The sequence below is a fragment of the Scatophagus argus genome, chromosome 1 (genome assembly GCF_020382885.2).
Source record: "Scatophagus argus isolate fScaArg1 chromosome 1, fScaArg1.pri, whole genome shotgun sequence".
NCBI classification, from domain to species: Eukaryota; Metazoa; Chordata; class Actinopteri; family Scatophagidae; genus Scatophagus; species Scatophagus argus.
Window position 1 is genome coordinate 2,989,565 of NC_058493.1, and position 21,088 is coordinate 3,010,652.

At 41.2% G+C, this 21,088-nt stretch overlaps 1 protein-coding gene across 2 annotated transcripts; it reads right to left on the minus strand.

The window, feature by feature from the left end:
* Nucleotides 1-380: 380 nt before the first annotated feature.
* Nucleotides 381-19,597, minus strand: vps35 (VPS35 retromer complex component). Of its 2 annotated transcripts, XM_046393664.1 has the most exons (18): nt 19,451-19,597; nt 18,237-18,335; nt 17,097-17,193; nt 16,552-16,675; nt 14,951-15,133; nt 14,194-14,413; nt 12,901-12,984; nt 12,194-12,303; nt 10,635-10,731; nt 7,110-7,258; nt 6,140-6,347; nt 5,028-5,183; nt 4,790-4,912; nt 4,527-4,706; nt 2,961-3,200; nt 2,211-2,354; nt 1,712-1,902; nt 381-1,202 (listed from the first exon to the last, which is right to left on the minus strand). In XM_046393664.1, the coding sequence occupies exons 1-17, from the start codon at nt 19,451-19,453 to the stop codon at nt 1,723-1,725; spliced, it is 2,397 nt and encodes a 798-aa protein (XP_046249620.1). In that variant the 5' UTR covers nt 19,454-19,597; the 3' UTR covers nt 381-1,202; nt 1,712-1,722. The 2 variants fall into 2 exon arrangements, with proteins under 2 accessions (XP_046249620.1, XP_046249528.1); XM_046393572.1 differs by having other exon boundaries at nt 381-1,902.
* Nucleotides 19,598-21,088: the final 1,491 nt, after the last annotated feature.

A 21,088-nucleotide genomic window follows, 5' to 3' on the forward strand; every position in this document is an offset into this window, starting at 1 on the left:
AATGCTTCTGCAGCACACAATCATCTCAAGACAAAGTAAAGGATTCTTCTGGCAGCTGGATGATACAATCCCTGAAGTCCCTAAGAAAGACAAAATTCTTCTGGGAAATCTTAATGTAAAAGCTCAGAGTAATCACAAGATTTGAAAAGGAGTTATCGGGCACCATGAGGTTGTGCATGTCACTGCAAATGGCCCTATAGCACACACATTAGCACATGGAGGCCACCATCTTACACCACCAACTCAGACGGCTCGGTCACCACATCCTCCACAAGATCCTCTGTGACCAGCTGAGGCTGGGACATCACTCACCCAGTAGACCAGTAGGTTCCAAGATCTGTTAAAGGGTTCCCTTAAGAATATATGACAGTCACTCAATGTATTAATAATGATAGGCTTTTATTATACGCATATGCTGTGTGTAAAATTAACAAAATGCAAATATGTACTGTTAATTTTCATTTTATTTCAGCAAATGACAATGATAATTGCTATTTAATCTGCTTTTTTTCTTCATCTGATTTACAAGTGGGTTTACATACAGATTCAAAAGGGGAAAGAAAATGGTCAATACTGCCCCCCCCACAAATCAACAAGAACAGTAACTAAGAAAGGGAGATCAGCAGACACTGTCAGACGCAAACAATTCCAAAGTCTTACACGCAAATTTGTACATCATTACGTACTCAGTATGGCAACTTGTCAACTAGCATACAATCCTGAGGAATCGCTGCACCACCTCCATAACAGATTAATCCAAAAGGACAGTGTCACCAAGTAACAGGATTTTGTTGGACAAGAATCATTACAAAGTCAGACACTGCAGTTGGTGGGATCCATGTTTAGTAAACTGAAAACAAGGCCGTATGGTACAAGCACACTAAAGCATGCAAACATGCTGCAGTTATGAAATCCAAAATAAAGTAATACATGAAATGTGGAGACAAATCTGATGTTACTAAAAAGCACTGCTCAAAATACGAGAACCGAATTTTTGCTGTTAAGATTCGTAACATTATTTGTCAATTTTTGCAGCCCAATTACTGACTACACTGACTTAAGTTCCCACAGTCAAAGTGTGATAAGATAAAACGCTCTATCTTAAACATTCATTAGTTTTTAATGGGAACATCATCATTCCTGTGGGGCCATAGTTTGCATGTGCTTCCATTTGTCAGGCCTTCAGTTTGGGTGGTCCCATCCTAAAGAACAGCAGAGTTATTGATTATTCAGGGGTGGAAACTAGCTCGTATGTAACACCACGACTAGATTCAGTAGCCTTTATACACTCAGCTAATACATTCGCTTCTCAGTATGGAAAAATGAACAAGCGAGGGGTTGATGGCTCAGTGGATACACCTACGACGACAGTCTACTCTTGACAATAAATGATACCGGTTAAAGACAAATTGGTCAAGTAGGAATTCATAAAGGAATGGTGCCTAAGACTCGTGCAGTGTTGCTAGCACACACTTGAATCAAACCCCTCCAACCTGCTGCAGAAAACAGACCTGCTCACGAGGGTCAGTAAGGAGGAAGTGATGCAGAAAACGAGCAATAACAAAATAAATGAGTGAGTTCTTTTAGCTCTCCTTGACATTTATTTTTATTCCTGGCCTACAAGATGGGAGTTTTGTGTGTTCTCGTGTGTGTGCAGTTATATTCATAATATTGTGAAACATCTATGGATGGGCTTCCAAATCCTTCCAACCTGCAATAGTTTTAAAGGACCAGGCCCTCATATGCAGGGCCCTCAGACTCAGGAGATTCTCTCTGCAGGCGAAGATGTTCCAGTGTGTTGTGGAAGTGTTTGTTGATCTGCTCCGTTTCCTCACTCGCCTCCAGGTTGGGGAGATCTTCTCTGATCTTTTGGATCAGCTGGTTTAATACTTGGACAGTCACCTGGACAGGTGAAGGAGGAGGCACAGAGTAAGAGTTAGGATATTTACAGAGCTTAAATGAACAGCGTTTAGTAAGAAAGAGTTAAAAATCTTTATGAGGGAGGAAATGCATTTGAAAGGCTCAATAACACACACAATGTGTTTTGGTGAGAACAAGTTTACGTTTCTTTGTTTACAAGAGATTTTGTCTATGAAGATACATCTAAGTACCAGAGATACTTTCCCTGTCCAACGTCTTTACCGCCCAGACAAGCTGCTCACAGCACAGCTCGAACAGTGTCTTAACCAACGAGGAACACAGCATCTTACCGCGTCATTTTCCCTCTCATAGAAGCAGACATATCTGTTGAGGATTTCAATGAACAGCTGCACTTGCAGCGATGGGTCCATGCACTGGTTGGCAATCTTCAGAGCTTTCTTTAGACACTCCATCACCCGCTTACCGTCACGGATCTGAAGGCGCAACATTAGCAGTTAGCAACAACTGTGGTAACGGGTTGTACCGAAAATGTGTCAGCACAATGCAAACCTACTCGATAAATAATACATTTAATATGACAAGATAAATGTCGGTTCTAAAATTAAGTCTATAATTAAGAAACAAACCGTTTCCTTCTTTTATCTTCATGTTCCATTAGAAAACATTTGGCCTCTCCTGACAGCTCAGGGACTGAAGACATTGATCATGTTATAATAATGTCTGTGGGACTTCTGTAGCGTGTCATCCACCAACTTCCTACTTTCATTTCATGTCACCTCTGTATTGTCTTCTATCTAATAAAAAGCAAAAATGCCCTCAAATACTTAACAATAAATTTAAAAAAAGTATTTAAATTTAGTGTATTAAGTTGGTCATCTCAACTGAAAATGTTGAGTGAGCTGTTTTTAAAACTGAAAACTGCAGGTCACGACTGTACGTCATTAAATTAACCAGAGTAAGTAACATGGTGTTACGTTCTCAGCACATTTAGATCACTTATCTGATGTAAAGATATTTCAAAATAAAAGTATGTTTGAGTCAGTGTGAAAAAACCCAAGAGAAAAGCAAGTCAAACACACCTCTTCACCGTTTTTGTCAGTGCTGCGACCTGACCAAAAGAGATGGGCGCAGATACTGACGGCTCTGCACTGGTCGGGTTTTTTCAGCAGCTTGGAGGCAGCCAGCGCACACTGAGTCCTCAGCGGCTCATGGTTTTCCTCACTGAAGCATCGCATCCGCTCAAAGGTTCCTATGATCAGTGTGATGGCTGCCAGCTGGGCTTTGGAGTCGCTGATCTCATCCTCATACAGAGAGAAGGCCTGGTGAGGGGACAGTAAGCAGAAGCAAAAGAAGAAATGGGGAAGTTGAGGTTGGCAATGTGGCAGAGGATGTAAAAAAGAGATAGCAAGAGGTCTGGCTTGTTATCAGCTGTAGTTATTTGGTCATGGTTGATCACCCAGTTTTCAATACTACTGCAATCAAGGGGTTCAGCACTACTTTTCTATCAATTAACACCACAAATTCACTTTTGCCCAGAATGTGTAAATTAAAGGTCAGAATTTAAGTGTTAGCACATCCACTTGAACAGATAACACATTACTGTCGTTCATCATACATGTAATCTTCTTAATGTAACCAAAGCTAAACCAATTCACTGCTATTCTATGCAGACACACGCAGGACAAAACACTACCTTAAATTTCAAGTTTCCTTTGACTTCCTCTGGTCTATTGCCGATGCTATATGATATATGCGGAACTAAGTAAACTAACTAAATAATATGTAAAATCTGCACACCACTGTGCATTTCGAAATGTTTCTGGTGGAGGGACATATCCACATAAATAAACACATATGTGTCTAGTACACTGTGTACACTGTGCTGCTCTCTGGACAGCCACACACACCTGTTTTACAACAAGCTGGATAAAAGCTGCAGCTGCAACAGTGGGCCACATTTTTTTATCATGTTGTGGCGGACTGAATAGTCTGAGGTTGCTGTTTTGTTAAGTTACTGTTTAACCAGTGTTTGTGAGCATCTGATGAGAACGTGGTGGTTTATGTCAGGGAATGTCAATTTCTGTTTTCTGCAGTTTGTGAGAAAAGTTAACATCCTTTAGACCAGTGGTTCCCACACTTTTTCATGTCAAAGACCCCCTAACCTGACAAAAAAAGTTTAATGCCCACATCAACTTATCAGCTTATCATATCAGAATATTATCAGTCAATAACTGATGGCCAATACCGATTATCGTGTATGTCTAGAACAAATGCACATTTATGTTTCCCTCATACAAGAAAAAAAAATGTGCATTAGCTAGTCTGACCATCTCAGTCTTTTAAATTTGTACAGTGAATTAAAGAAGAAAACATTTTAAATCTCACATACTGTTACTATCTGCTGTATATAAAGCATTTCTAAGTGTATCCTAGAGCAACAGCACCTGTTCCTTCCCCTGAGTCTAATGTAACTATTGATATGACTCCATGAGGCCAGCACAAAAACTGAAATGACTACTAACCCTCAAAATGAAACTGTTAAAGGCAGATGTTTATTATCTTAATTGGCCACTTCTACACCTGGGCTAATTTGGTTTGGACCACAGATGTGCAGCTCTCACTGCTCTCATTATGAAACCTCCTACCTGTGACATGAACTCATAAGCTACAGTCTCATGGTTCTCAAAGCCAATCTCGCCTGCAGCCAACGCCCCCTGCAGGAACAGTCGAAGAGGCAGCTCAGCAAGCTCGGCCTTGATAAGTGCACTGATGGTCTGGTGAGCGAAGGAAAAGATCTTCTGACACTTCTTTTCCCACTTGTCATCCTGATGGGAGACAAATATAGGGTAATTTAATAACAGGACAGACAATACTACAAATGCAGCATGTGAAAAAGGATGTCGCATACCAGTGAGGAGTTTTCCTTGTATCTGAAGGCCAGCTGGTAGGCAGCAAACACCAGAGGAGGGAGTGTGTAGCGAATCCTTTGGTTTCCACCCGCACCAAAGTGTTTCCGGGCTGTGTTCAGAATCTGACCACAAATCAGAATGTTAACTTCAGAGAGATAACAGGAAAGACTCTGTGGCTGTGGGAAAAATACTAATTTCTACTGTACTAGTTTCTATAATGACGAGGGAAGGACCCACGAGGTACTGCTGATCAGGATCTTCAGAGTGGAGCAGATGGATGAAACGACCAACAAGGCTCTGCTCCTCAGCAAAGTCTTCAGGATCAGGGTCATCAGCTGGTTGGTCTGGCTGGTCCTGTATCAGCGTGGACACCAAGTTCAAGATGGAGTCCACCTAGAGACAACAGGGAGGGAGAATGTTTAGACTTGATGCATTTTTCTTCGAATTTACTTACTGTTCTTTGCTGAGTAAGTGTGTCTGCGACGCACATCACAAAACCATGTCCACTGCAAAGTGGAGTTACTGAGGGCAACATGATGAGAGACAATCTCACTTCACATCAGAAATTCTTCTTCTTTTTACAATTTTAAGTTTAAGCTTTAAATGTCATTTCTCTGTACACTTTTGAAAGCTTCTTAATGTTTTTTTGTTTTACTTGGGACTGTATTCTATGTCCAGTGTATGATATGTCCATCTAGCATTGCTGCTCTGTTATCAAAGGGTCAGATCTGATGCTATTTTAAAATACGAAAATATGCAAATCTGACTGAGTTGTCAATTGCATAGCACGTCTAAGATCAGCGCAATATAACATAAAACTAAAGATGTCTTTAATTAGAACTCACTATATATACTGCTTTCATTTCTCACAGTTCCATACATTACCTACTGTCAGGAGGTACACAATAATACAGTTCTGCTGATACATATGAACACACAAAATAATGTCAGTATTCAGATGATTGTTGACTGAAATTAGACAGAGCTCGGCACTTTTATATTAAAAAAAACAAGGGTAAGGATGTGGAAAATATGATGTTTATCTGTCAAAGGGGCAAACTTGTGGAACAGCTGTCAGAAAGAATGAAGAATGTGGAGTTCGTTTTGCAATAGGGATGAACCAATAATCAAACAAGGCAGATATTAAACATTTTCTGATTATCGGTATTGGTGTTATGTAATAAATGTAGTGGAGTAAAAAATACAATATTTGCCTTATTGTTATTTATTTATTTCTGTGTGCATTTATAGAAAATTGTTAAGGATTGACGTAAATCACAACTACTGCTTTCATTGCAAATAAGTAAATAAATCAATCCCTGCGCTGAAGTGGTAGCTAGGAATCTAACCTGTTCCTGTGCCACAATGGTGGTGTTGTAGTCCAGTGTGTTGCTCAGCACGTAACAACTCATGCTCTTGCGCGACTCGTAGTCGAAGTACTCGAAGAGCGGAGGGAAGTGCTTGAGCTGCAGCACCGTCAGGATGTTGTTGTAGGTGTCCACTGGAATCTTCAGTAGTCGGGTGAGTTCCTTTGACACTGCACTGCTGGTCGCTATGCTAAGGGAGGCAGGAAAGGAAAAAGTATATTTAAAAAGGCATCGTATGTATTAAAAAGATCTACATAATGCAACAGGAGTATGAGAAAAATGAAAGTATGCAATGTACTATGATGGCGAATACAATGTTTGTCAGTTGGTTCATTGTCAACTTAATGAAGTTTGTGCGCATTCACGTGAAAGGCATGTGTTCAGGGTTTTTCATAATGGTTCATCCTCTGTACTTCTGACAGATGTTCGTGGACAAATCTAACATTGCCAAACAAAGTCAGGGAATCTTGCTGCACACACTGTTCTTGTCATATGTTCTTTATTAACTTTTATTTGTGTTAGGACAGACATGTAAGGTATTAGTGAGATCCTTTGTTTTAGGTTATGTTGACTGTCTGAACACATCTTTGTTTCTGTTCTGGGTTCAACCTCTTTTTACTCACTGTTAGCAAGATAAATTGTTTTTGTGCTTTTCTTCCATTCAAGACCGAATCTGCATCTTGTCTTTTTTTCTAGTAGTGTTTTGTTTTGAAATCCCCCACCTACTCAAAACTGAGGGGTACTTTTAGTTTTAAAGTAACCACAGGCTTGCAAACTGCAACCCAACCGCTTGACATTTCTTAGCCCTGACAGTTTGGAGGGATGGCTGAAAAACTGAATAATTGTCACATCTCTAGGGACTGCCCCACTCTCTCCCCTGAACACACAGATGAATACTGGCAGTGACCTGTGAGCAATTAAACTTCAGCTTATCAGGACTTTCAAGACTTACTGTTCTAAGTTGAGCTTGTTGAATATCTCCACAGTGCCCTCCAGGACCTTATCCACATAGTCCACACGATCAGGGTAGCATTTCATGGCCAAATTGATGAGGGAGACCTGAAGAGAGACCACGTCCTCTGATGGCATGTCCTGGCGAGACTGAAGGCAGAATCACAGAATGAAAACATGAGTAAAGTGTTTGAAGCTTGAAGTCACCACAGCTTGGGAGGAGTCCATTCACACGTAAAGTTGATTTTTTTTTTTTTTTTGAACTGGCACCATTAGAAACTTTATGTTCATCCAAGATGAAATCTCATTAGATCTCCCCTCTAACCTAAAACTGTCCCTTTAACAACATTCACTAGTTTATCATTGATTTTTCCATGCTTAAAAATGCTAATTAAATCAGATATAATTACATGCATTTTCCGCTCAGCTAATCTCCCTCCGTGGTCACTTAAATTATGATAAAAGAACTGATCTAAAAAATCCCTCAGGGTTAATAGCGCAGAACAGGATGTACAACCCCAATTCCAAAAAACACCTGGACGCTGTGTGAAATGTAAATAAAAACAGAATGCAATGATTTGCAAATCCCTACTAAGCAGCATCAACATCACAACTAGGCACTTTCAATGCAGCCTTCAATACTGCTGGACTTTCTAAAATTGAGAAATGTGCTGTTTTATGTTATTTTCTGTGTACTAATTTGTCATGGCCAGTTGTATTTAGCAGCTCCTCTAAACTTTAAGCTGAGGTGAAGGTATGCAGTCACATCACAACACAGATGGCCGTGCTATCCAAAAATGCAAAGACTGTGGCAAAGCGGAAAATTTTTCTGTGGTCAGACGAATCCAAATTTGAAGTATTTTTTGGAAACCATGGACATCGTGTCTCTTAAAAAGCAGAGGGACTTATTATTCGCGCTCAGTTCAAAAGTCTGCATCTGTGACGGGGTATGGGGTGCATCAGTGCCTATGGAAGTAAGCAGCTTGCCCATCTGGAAAGACAGCATCAATGCTGAAAGTTATATACAGTGGTATGAAAAAGTATCTGAACCTTTTGGAAATCCTAACATTCCTACATAAAATCACCATCAAATGTGATCTGATCTTTGTCAAAATCACACAGATGAAAAAACAGTGTCTGCTTTAACTAAAACCACCCAATCATTTATAGGTTTTCATATTTTAAGGAGAATAGCATGCAAACAATAACAGAAGGGGGAGGAATAAGTAACTGAACCCTCTGCCTAAGGAGACTTAAAGGGCAATTGAAACCAATTTTTACCAAACTATTGAAGTCAGGTGTGTGCCCAATCACTGATGAGTTGCTTAAAGCTGCCCTGCCCACTATAAAAAACACACCTGGTAAGAATTGTCTTGAGAAGCATTGTCTGATGTGCACCATGGTTCCCTCAAAAGAGTCTGAAGACCTGCGATCAAGAATTGTTGATCTGTATAAAGCAGGGAAAGGATACAAAACCAGCTCTAAAAGTCTGGATGTTCATCCATCGACAGTCAGAGAAGTTGTCTACAAATGGAGAGAGTTTGGAACTGTTGCTTCTCTCCCAAGGAGTGGCCGTCCACCAAAGATGACGCCAAGAGTTCAGCGCAGACTACTCAGAGAGGTAAAAAAGAACCCGAGAGTGTCTGCTAAAGACTTGAAGGAATCACTGGCACAGTCCAATATCTCTGTGCACACATCAACTATATGTAAAACACTGGCCAAGAATGGTATTCATGGGAGGACTCCACGGAGGAAGCCACTGCTTTCTAAGAAAAACATTGATGCTCGTTTAATGTTCGCAAAAAGGCACTTGGACACTCCACTGAAGTTTTGGCAAAATATTTTGTGGACTGATGAAACCAAAGTTGAATTGTTTGGGAGGAATACACAACGTCATGTGTGGAGGACAAATGGAACGGCTCACCAACATCAACACCTCATCCCCACCGTGAAGCATGGTGGAGGGTGCATCATGGTTTGGGGCTGTTTTGCTGCCTCAGGGCCTGGACAACTTGCAATCATCAATGGAAAAATGAATTCAAAAGTTTATCAGGATGTTTTGCAGGAAAACCTGAGGCCGTCTGTCAGACAGTTGAAGTTAAAAAGAGGATGGATGCTGCAACAAGACAATGATCCAAAACACAAAAGTAAATCAACTTCAGAATGGTTTCAGAAGAACAAAATACACATTCTAGAGTGGCCAAGTCAAAGTCCAGACTTGAACCCCATTGAGATGCTGTGGCATGACCTCAAGACAGCGATTCATGCCAGACATCCAAGGAATCTGACTGAACTACAACAGTTTTGTAAAGAAGAATGGGCCAAGATTAGCCCTGATCGATGTGCCAGACTGATCTGCAGCTACAGAAAGCGTCTGGTTGAAGTTATTGCTGCCAAAGGGGGGGCCACAAAATATTAAATGTGATGGTTCAGTTACTTATTCCTCCCCCTACTGTTATTGTTTGCATGCTATTCTCATTAAAATATGAAAACCTATAAATGTTTGGGTGGTTTTATTTAAAGCAGACACTGTTTTTTCATTTGTGTGATTTTGACAAAGATCAGATCACATTTGATGGTGATTTTATGCAGAAATGTGAGAAATTCCAAAAGGTTCAGATACTTTTTTCATACCACTGTACATGTTTTCGAGCAGCATATGCTCCCATCCAGACAACACTGGAGCTGGCTTTTCAGGCAGGGAAGGCCTTGCATATTTCAGTAGGACAACGCTAAACCGCACACTGCATCTATGACAGCATGGTTTGGAGAAAAAGAGTCCGGGTGCTGAACTGGTCTGCCTGCAGTCCAGACCTTTCACCAACTGAAAACATTTGGCGCATCTTAAAACGAAAAATATGACAAAGACCAAGGACTGTTGAGCAGTTAGAATACTGTATCAGGTGAGAACAGGTCAACATTCCTCTCTGAAAACTCCAGCTACCGGTCTCCTCAGTTCACAGACAGTAATGGACTGTTGTTAAAAGAAGAGGGGGCGCTACACCGTGGTGTAACATGGGCCTGTCCCAACTTTCCAGGAAGTGCCATCAAATTCAATATGACAGATGAATGAATGATATTTTTCATGAAATAGTAAAATGCCTCACTCTCAACTTTTGATATGTTTTCTGTTTTCTACTGTGAATAAAATATGGGCTTATGAGATTTGCAAATCATTTCATTCTATTTTTATTTACATGTCACACAGCATTCCAACTTTTTTTTGGAAATGGGGTTGTTCTTCTTACGCCAGCTCAGAAGTTCAACCTGCCACACCTGCTGCTGTTTACAAAGCAATCAAAAAGGCTCCCTCCCTCTGGTGTGTGCTACAGTACAATATACATCAAAACAATGAGGCATAAGAACTGATCCTTCCCACATGGCGTCACACTCATGGACAGCCATGGTCACTCGTGATGTCACAAAACCTTGTGTAACAACCCCATAACATTTAAACACCTCCATGTACTAGAAATTCCATGTATTACAGTTTAACATACATGTTGTTTCACCGAACGCAACTTACCTGAATGACAGTAGCCACTTGCTGAGAGAAGATGTCAAACAGTTTGATCTCAGCTGGAATGCCAGGGCCGTCTTCTCGATGAGCAAAAAGCGCAAGTCTGAAAAGCAAGGCAAGAACCCTTACTCAACAGTCATTTTATCATATCATCTATTGTTCCTGTTCCCATTTCACAGAGTTAAATCAGAGGTTATTTTCACAGAGAAAATCTATGCTAGAGTATTAAGTTTCTCTTTAAAATGCTAAAAACTACTGAAGGTGAGCACTTCACTGCAGATTTTAATCATCACAACAGCATCACAAACTACTTACTAATGCCTGACTGAACACAACAGTGTTTCACTTAGTATTTGTTGCATGGTGCTTATACTGAATTGTTTTACTATGAGTATAGTTTAAATTGATTTTATCAAAAGCTGCAAACAATGACACTGTCTGTACACTAAAATGTCAGGGGAAAAAATATTAACATATATCAAAGCGTTTTCAATCTTATAAATCGACCCCAGGCTGTGAGGCTTGGCCACCACCTCTCCTCCACCCGCACACTGAGCATCGGCTCACCACAGGGCGGTGTGCTGAGCCCCCTCCTGTACTGCCTCTACACCCACGACTGCAGTCCGACCCACAACAACAATCTTATCGTCAAGTTTGCTGATGACACTACAGTGGTCAGTCTCATCTCAAAGGGTGATGAGGCAGCATACAGAGAAGGAGATTCTGAAGCTGACAACCTGGTGTTCAGAGAATAACCTCTTTCTGAACACCAAGAACACTAAAGAGATCATCATTGACTTCAGGAAGCACAGCACCGACCCAGCCCCCCTTTACATCAACGGCGTGTGTGTGGAGAGACACTTTCAGGTTTCTCGGCGTCCTCATCTCCAGTGACATCTCCTGGACAGAGAACATCATGGCAGTTATCAAGAAGGCTCAGCAGCAGCTACACCTCCTGAAAGTCCTCAGGAAGCACAATCTAAACTCCAACCTGCTGCGGACCTTCTACCACTCATCCATCGAAAGCCTGCAGACATAATGTATCACAGTATGGTACGGGAGCTGCACTGTGGCAGACAGGGAGAGAGAGAGTTGTAAAGGCAGCACAGAAGATCATCGGCTGCCCTCTCCCCTCCCTGATGGACATTTACACCTCCCGCTGCCTCAGCCGAGCCAAAACCATCAGCAAGGACAGTTCCCACCCTGGCTCTAACCTGTTTAACCTGTTGCCCTCAGGGAGGCGCTACAGGTGCATCAGGAAGAGGACTAATAGATTCAAAAACAGCTTCTTCCCAAATGCAATAACCACCTTGAATTCTCATATGCTCTGATTCCATAGTCCATTCACCTCAAGCACCAGTCTTTGACCTCCTGTGCTATACCTCTCTATGTGCAATATCCCATTCATAATGTGCAATACATATAACACTGTAAATAGCAACATATCTATTTTTATACTGTTTTGTTTATTCTTACTTTACTGTTTGCACTGTGGAGTTGGCTTTTAATCTCATTGTACATGTGTATAGTGACAATAAATGCATTCTATTCTATTCTAAGCGTACCTGTCAATGAGAGCAATGATGATGTTCTTGACATTGACGTGTTGATGGAGCTCAGCGCAAGAACGCAGGAAAGGATTCAGGGTCTGAAGGTGGAACTCATCAGGGAAAACCTTACAAAACAAGACAAGTTTAGATCAGGTGGGTTGGGCTATGATTATACTTTACTATTTTGTATTTATTTATCTATTTATTTAAGCTTTGCTAAATTCAGTCCGGCACTGTTCAGGATTTGAGGGCTGGCTGGAAGACCATTTTATAGGCACTGAGAATTTGTCTTCAAATCCATATTTAAAACTGCAATATTGCAAAATTTTGAGTACTTCGACATTTCTTCCGCTAACGTAAAAACAAAAATCTTTGCAGTGATGGCACAAATTGACTAAAATGTGATGCGATGCTGGCATATAAATAAACTTTTTTTCAAATCAATTTTGGATCTCTGGGCTTGTGGAGACTTGCATTACACTTCATCTATATGGAGAAATCTTCATTTTCTTCAGTGGTTTTTTAACCTTTTAAAACATGCCTCCATCTGCTTCAATTGTTCAGGAGAACATTGCAATGTTTTGCTGTGAAGCTCCAGACTTTCTGGACTAAGAAACTTCACCCGACTTTCAATTATCATGGGGGTGAGTAAATAACAATTGAATTTTCATTCAATGAACTGCTTTGGCTCCAACACAGTCAGTGTGTCTCAGGTGTCTAACCTGAATGATACACTCCATTAGATACTCCTGAGCCAGCGAGTCTCTGCAGTTCACAACCTGCTCCAGCACTCCAGGAAGAACAACCTGTGGAAAGAAAGGAAAAGCTGTTTCAACACACAAAGGGAATTTACCAAAGCAGCTAAATGACTGCACAGTATGTCTGACACCGGGCATGTCATATCAGCTTTGCACACACCCGACGACAATGTTCACACTGCACTGCAGTGACTGTACTGGTTTATCTTAAAGTGACAGTATCAAAGGAGCTTAACTTTCTCAGCAGTGTGTAGTTTTAGTTTGGCTTGTATGTGTGTATTCCTGATCTGTTTTTGAATCAGAACCAATGCATGTAATTGCGGAACAAGATTAGAGTGGCTTTTAGAGAGGGTGTGTGGTTAAGTGAAAGAGAGAAAGTGTCGTGCCTGCGCTCAAGGCAGACTGGTTTTGGCGATCAGTCAGACAGGGTGAGAAAACACTTCTGCCAACAACTTTGTCACAACATAATCCACTGACAACATGGAGGGTGCTTCTGTCTTCTCAACGTGCATACAGTTGCGTTTTATTTATCTCTTAGCTTGATCATTCCCCTCGTCAGCTCTTGGTTTAAAGATCATTTCATATATTGTGTGTGGCGCAGTGCAGGTTTGCAAACTGGAGCGGTGCAGGACTCCATTCACAAGATAAAAACTCTCTCACACCTCCAGCCTTGCTTGTACGTTTACACTAACATACTGCTAGCAGCATAGAGGAAGGACATTTGTCTGCTATTCTGTTTTGGGAAAATAGCTGACAGCATGGGACTCTATGACTATGATTAACATTATTAGTTCTGCTCCTCAACTCTGATGAAACAAACGGTCGAATTTGGCGTGGTCTCCGCAAAAAAACTGACTGACAATTCTTAGTATTTCTAATACAATAATGAATGATAGAGTGGTAATCTGTAATTTTAAATGTGTGGGCTTAAACCTGCCTATACTGAATGTAATGTGACTGATGTGGACATGTGCACGGTGTCTTCGTGTAACACGGCTCACGGGCTCCTTCTTTATTAGGATTTGGTGTCAAAATCATGATTCCCGTCAAATGACCTAAGAACTGTTGGCTACTGAAATGCACCTCCTGCCAGCACATTCAGCTCAGCCTCTCTGCTGAGTCTGACTCTGTCCAGCAGACTTAACTGCCCTTTTCAATCACTTTCCTTTGTGAAGCAAGCTTTGCCTTTATGTAAGCCACAAAGATGTTGGAACAGAGTAGAAGCAGGAACCGGAAAACACAGACACAAACACACACCTGTTTGTACTTTTCCACATTGACACCTTCCAGCTGGCTGAGGCGAACTAGGTTGGTGCCCACCAGAATCCTGAGCTCCTGTCGTTCTTTCTCTCTCTTCTCTCGGTCTCGGCTGTGACCCTGATGCTGCATTCGAACCCATAACTTGTTCATTTCGGCAAAGTTCAGAAGGACAAAGTCAATGGAGTCGTTGATATCACCAGTCATTTCCTCTGAGCCCCTGTGGAGAGACGGCCACACGTTCACAAACAGGGATGCTTCTCAAAATAATCAAAGTTAAAAACACAGCAAGACATTTATGACATGCACGTCTCACAAACAAGGCATTGTACCTGTAGGTACGGATGAAATACTGTCATGCATCAGTTGACCTCAATAACTTAATTGATTTTTGTAAACATATGCTTATTGTGAATTTGATGCCAGCAACACGTTTCAAATAAGTTGGGACGGGAGCAGCAAAAGACTGGGAAAATTGTGTGCTGCTCCAAAAAACACGATTGGGTATGAAAGCAGCATCTTGGAAAAGCTCAGTCGTTCACATGCAGGGATGGAGTGAGGTTCATCACTTTGACAAACACGACTGTGTAAAAGATATCACAGCATGTGCTCAGGAACACTTCAAACTCTGTTTTCATTTAATTTTACAAAGCATCCAAACTTCTGGAGATCAGGGTTGTATAGTTATTACTATTTTCATCATTAATAACATGGCCATGCACTAATCTGCAACTCAGAACAGACTTGACATGCTTACTCTGACTGCTCTCCATCGTCTGGCAGTATATTGCGGGTGCACTGCAACAGGTAGTTTCTGAGGAAGAGCCCTCTGAGTGGGTGCTGGACACCACGACACATCTCAACCAGGTCCTTCAGAATGTCCTTACGAGACTGGGGGAAGGAGCGAACGTACACTACTCCCACTGTGATTAGCAGATAGCTGTGGAGAGAGGGGCAAAGCAAAGAGGCTTGATCTGAAAACAACAACACTTTAAAGTATTCAACACAAACAAAGATCAGCACAGGAAGAGAATTCACAAGTACTGATAGTGCTTTGGGCCTCCTCAGTGCATACACAAAGAACACAGATAAGGGAAGGGTCTGTGTGATTACTGGTGGCAAAAAGGCATGTTGCATTTCATGAGACTGAAGCAGAACTGGTGGACACCACTCACTTACTGCAGCAATTCTAAGGAGGAGCTGAAAGAGGCATACAGCTCCAATATAAAAGCCATCTGTGACACCAAAACAAAAAGGCCTGTCATTTTCCAAATAGCAAACTACAGACACACAAAAGTATCCTCAAGAGGAAGAAAAGGACATCCATTCCAAGAGACAGAAGAGCTCCGGGCTCTCCAGAGGGGACTGAATGGGAAATTGATACAGAACAGTTCTAAGGAGGAGGATCATCACAGGGCAAACACACGCCTGGAGTAGCAGGGCAGCACTGTGAGAGTCATGTCCTTACACTTCACCAGTGCCTTCAAAACTGTCCATCATCCTCATGCTCACAGCAAATACCAAAATATTAGTCGATGCAACCCCACGGGTCCAATCCAATAGACGGTCAGGATCTTGCATGGTAGCCAACTACTATTAGTGTATGTGTGTGAGGTAAAGTGCGTTGGAAGGAAGCGCAGCATAAATGCAGCCATTCACCGTTTAAAGAAGTTAATTCCAAAATGACATGGTAGACTAATCTGTAGCAACATGATGCTTTTTATATGCACTACTGCATTCAGTATAAAAGCAAACCATAACAATGAGATGCACTGATGTGAAACTACAGGAACAGATAATATGTTTGTTTTGGTCAATATAAATAATATTACAAATATTACATACTTACAAATGCAAAAAAGAGACTATATAACAATAATGGGGCACCTGACCGAATTTAACTTTGCAGCTATAACAGTTTCCACTCCTCTGTTTATGTGGGAATTTTTGCCCACTCATGCAGTAGAGCATTTGTGTGGTCAGACACTGATGTTGGACCAAAAGGCCTGGCTCACAATCTCTGTTCCACTTCATCCCAAAGGTGTTGGATGGGGTTGAGGTCAGGACTCTGTGTGGGTCAGTCAAGTTCCTCCACACCAAACTCATCCAATCATGTCTTTGAGCTTTGCTTTGTGCACTGGGGCACAGTCATGCTGGAATAGAAAAGGACCTTTCCCAAACTGTTGCCACAAAGTTGGAAGCACAGCATTGTCCAAAATGTCTCGGTATGCTGAAGCATTAAGATTTCCCTTCACTGGAAGTAAGGGGCCGAGCCCAACCCATGAAAAACAACCCCATAAAGTGGTGTGTCTATTTTTATATATCTTAAGACACTGAACTAGTTCAGGTGATACTCACAGTCTAGGGATGATGTTGCCTGCATACTGGACCAGCTCATAGAGATCTGCCACTTTGCGTCCCTTGGCAAACTCATCAGTCAGATAAACTTCTAGGTAGTGGAGTTCATCAGAGATAGCCATATCTGAGAAGACTGTTAGGGACCAGCGCAATACCACTATGAGTCATACACAAACAGAAATAATTATTTGCAGCATGTTAACAGTACAGCAGCCAGTATCTACACAGGACATGTACAGGCACAGGAGTACACAGGCCACCCAGATTTTCGCAGCACTCAGCTCAATACACCGTATTCAGTCATCCAAAGTAATCAATAAGCCAACAAGCAAAAAAAAAAACAAAAACAAAAAAAAACATGTTTTCTATGAGCCAGACCAGCACTATACTGTTATTAAACAGTTAAATAGGTTTACATATGATTAAACACAAAACTGCCATCCACCATTGAAATGTCAACAGAGTTAAGCAGTCTGAGACAGGCAAGAATGATTGCCTTGTATCAGCCTTCTCCAACATGAATAATCAACAGCTCTAAAGGATACAGAGCTCATAATAGCTCTTTGGAGAAAGCATGGACGTCCTCAGCTCACCCAGCATGTTAGACGCATGCTTCAGAGCATCCATCAGCTTGTTCTTGTCCTGCAGAGCGCAAAACAGAATAATACAGGAATGAAAACGAAAAATAACCACACCCCAAACTTTTCAGTATTTCAAAAAAATTAGGAAAATGACTTTACACCGATTACATCACATACATAACATGTTACACAGTAATTTAAATGTAATGCAACCCTTTGTGAAATGTGAAAATTTTACATTTTGAAAATGCTGACATGTATGTATGACAAATGAACAAGTGGACAAGGTTTTGCCAGTAGAGAATTTATTGTTTCCACAGCAGGGTACAGCTGGGCTCAGCTCAGCTAGTTTGTATCGTGTAACTCCAAATCTGGTACTTTTGATCTTTTCTGACAAAGTGAGGGATGAAGTGTTCTTTCATGTGTTTAGAAAATTCTCCGACTTCTTAAGCTAAATAAACCATTTAAAAGTCTCTTGGATTAGCTGGAAAACGCATCGTCACAAAGCTGAAAACAGGGCTGTGTGGGGGTTGTTTGGCTGCCATTTGTAAAAATCTGAGTCAAGTGAATGAAAATATACACTGCAATTGCAATACATTGCATTTTGGGGTTAAGAACAGTTTCAACAAGTCACTTAGAAGAAAATAATCTCGCTGCTGGCCTGGGACATGGTGGTGCAGTGGTCAGCACTGTCGCCTCATAGCAAAAGGGTTCCAGGTTCGAATCCCGGTCTGGGCCCTTCTATGTGGAGTTTGCATGTTCTCCCTGTGCCTGGGTGGGTTTTCTCCACAATCCCCAAAACATGCACATTAGGTGATTAATTGACTACTCTGCTAGGAGTGAGTGTGTTGCCCAGCCTTGCGACTGACTGTCCAGTGACAGGCTCCAGCTCCCTGCAGGATGAAGCTGGCATAGAAAATGGATGGATGGATTTTCTCACTGAGCATTAATGTCATTTCATGTATGACAAGGAATCCATTTTTCTAAAGAAATTTGATATGTGAAAATGTGCGCAGGAGATGCCACTGATTTCCCTCAGCATAGAGGCTTGGGGTATAGTTATCACAACCATCATGATATTCTGACAGACAGGAATTGTCCTACCAGGCATCGCTTCATCTGGAATGACTGGACCTTGACAGCCTGCACAGCCTCATCGAGAAGCTTCTCCTGCTCATCCTGGGGAGACTGCTGTGTGGTAGGCTGCAACACCAGGAGAGTGGAAACAACTTATTCAAGTAACTGCATGATCACCTACAATTATTGACATAATCTTGCTGAATAAATCAAGAAGGTCAACAAATGTATTACTACATCACTCGAAATTGAAGATTACTGATTTCATAGCTCTAATGGGACACAAAAGGGTGGGTAGACTTAGTCAACGTGAAATTATCTGGTTCTTTCATGAGGCAATAAAATAAGCTTCATGTTATACTTAACTCACTGGTCTTACGGGTATGTAAGACAATGAAGACCTGCAACATTTGCCATTTTATTGAATTTAGTGAATTTATTTAGCGTTTTAAGGGATGTTGCAATCAGTTTTAAAGTTTAATCGCCATCACCTCAACCAAATACTTCAAGTGCTCGTACTGTCAGTGACAATACTCCGTGTAAAACATATATAGAGGCTCTGTACCTGGAAACCTGGCTGTCCAAAATGTGTCCCTCAACTTAGCTACTCAGTTGCAATTCCCATAAGAGCGCGATCACACGGAACTTAGCTAAATGTTTGCGGGTGGCGCAGGCATATCTGCACGTCAGATATCTGCCTTTATGCAGCGTTATGTACAGAAATATGTGTTCTGCCACTCTGACATAGTTTAGACATGATGCAGCTGCCAACCAGCTGACACAATTCCTGTTTGTTACCGCTGGAATGAGTTCAGGCCATAACATATAGCTTAGAAAAATATGACACAGCAAAGCGGAAGAGTGCGCTAACAGCAGCTAGCGTTAGTTGCCACAGCGTCACCTGTTTGCCCCAGAAATATCGGTGTTTGTGTTTACTGGCTCATTTGACCAAACACATACCACACAATATTAGGGCATGATAAGTGTCTTACAGAATAAAACAATTTAAGTACAACACCAAGTCACTCGGTTTTTCAACCAGTTGGTAGCTTGTTAGCCTAGCTAGCTGCTGTGTGACATTGCCTCAGAAGCGTTAGGCCATAGCACCACTCACACACAAGTCTAATTTTACGGCTAACACTTTAGATTAGTTGTTTCATTGACCGAGAATGAACACAAGCGGGTATCCGAAGGAAATATGCAAAGCCATGGAATAATATTCTATCTGGAAAAGTGCTTACCATGATTATTATTAGATGTGTATCAGATCAGTCGGAGAGCCTGGCCTGTCATGTGACTCACATTAATGCTGCCTTCACGGTCTGCGCTCAGCTTGCACATCAGAGAACAGGCGTGGTCAGTGCTCCATCACTTGCAGGATATGGGTTTGGGCAACGTTAGGGTGCACTTAAAGTTATTTTTCTTTTTCCCCCTTTGTTTGAAGGTCTCCCGTGGATATACTGTGATAATGAAGGTATTTTAATTGTTTAAAAGAGTGCCTTGGAGCTTTCTCGTCATTTTTATCTCTCAGTTTTCATTTTATTTAACTTTCAAGTTCTTACTGCCCAACAGGCAGAGCTCAGCTGAGCACTACGCAAAGTTAAATGTCACAATATAAGCGGCAACCAGTGATTATTAAAAACAAAACAGAGGTTATCACAGTTCATACGCGCAGTTGAAACGCGCAGAAATGTTTACAGTCATGTTAAATGTCTTATTTCGAGGACTTTGAAACTGCAACGTTATTAATTGGTCTTGGGCTCTTCGTCTTAGTGAAAGTATTAAAACCGCACAGTAAAATTATTTTGTTACATATAAAATTCGGATGGAGAGTCACCTGTGACTGTTTCACTTGATATTACACATGTATTATACATCATTATAACTCATTCATTTATGTGAAAGCAGGAGTTATCTTTCTTTACTATCTTGTATAGGGCTGCAAATATGAAGTATTCTGCTATTTATTATCTCTCCATGAATTCTTGAAAAGCAGCAAATCCTCAGATTTGAGAAGCTGAAGCCATGAAATGTTTTACATGAAAAATGATTATTAAATCCACCCCCCATCATATGCGCTTGGATCAAGGAGTTTCTCACGAACTGTCCACAAACTGTGAAATTACAGTTTACCCTTCCGACACCATTATCAAGTTTGCAGATGACGCCATTGTGGTTGGACTCATTCATTTCATTTAAGATGTTCCCTTCACGGATAAATAAAGGAATTCTGATTCTGATTCATACAGCAGATGAGACTGCTAATAGATATGAGATCCTGAAGCTGTCTGCATAGTGTTCTGCAAATGACCTGTTCCTCAACAACAAAACAAAAAAGCTAAGGAAATAATCATAGACTTTAGGAGACACTGAGCAGATGGGGACAGGGTGGAGACAGTCTTTACCTTCAGGTTCTTGGGGGTGCAAATCTCAGACCTCTGCTGCAGTGTAGAAGAAATCCAAACCACACCAGTCAAACATTTCCCAATCTGCTTTTGTAAATTGAATAATGTATCTATGGCATTTTATTGGTGTAGTTTAGCTTGAACTTGAGCTCTGGTTGAGCTTGAGCTCATTTTGACTACTTTATATGCTGTTAGCGAGTTTAATCTACTGCTATCCATCATATTCTGTAAGATCATCATCTGTTTGTAGCGTTGCCACATAAAGGAACACTTCACCCTTTAGTTTATCACAAACATTCAAAATCAACACATATTTACAGCTACTTTGAAAGTAGTTTCAAAGTCAGAAAAACATGTTTTCAAACTCTCTGACTCGAATATTCACTGTCTGCATGCTTTCTTCAACAGGCCTAGTGAAATATCTCATCATCTACCTCTCATCCTAAGACAACCTGATGAAACATCCTGGGCTGT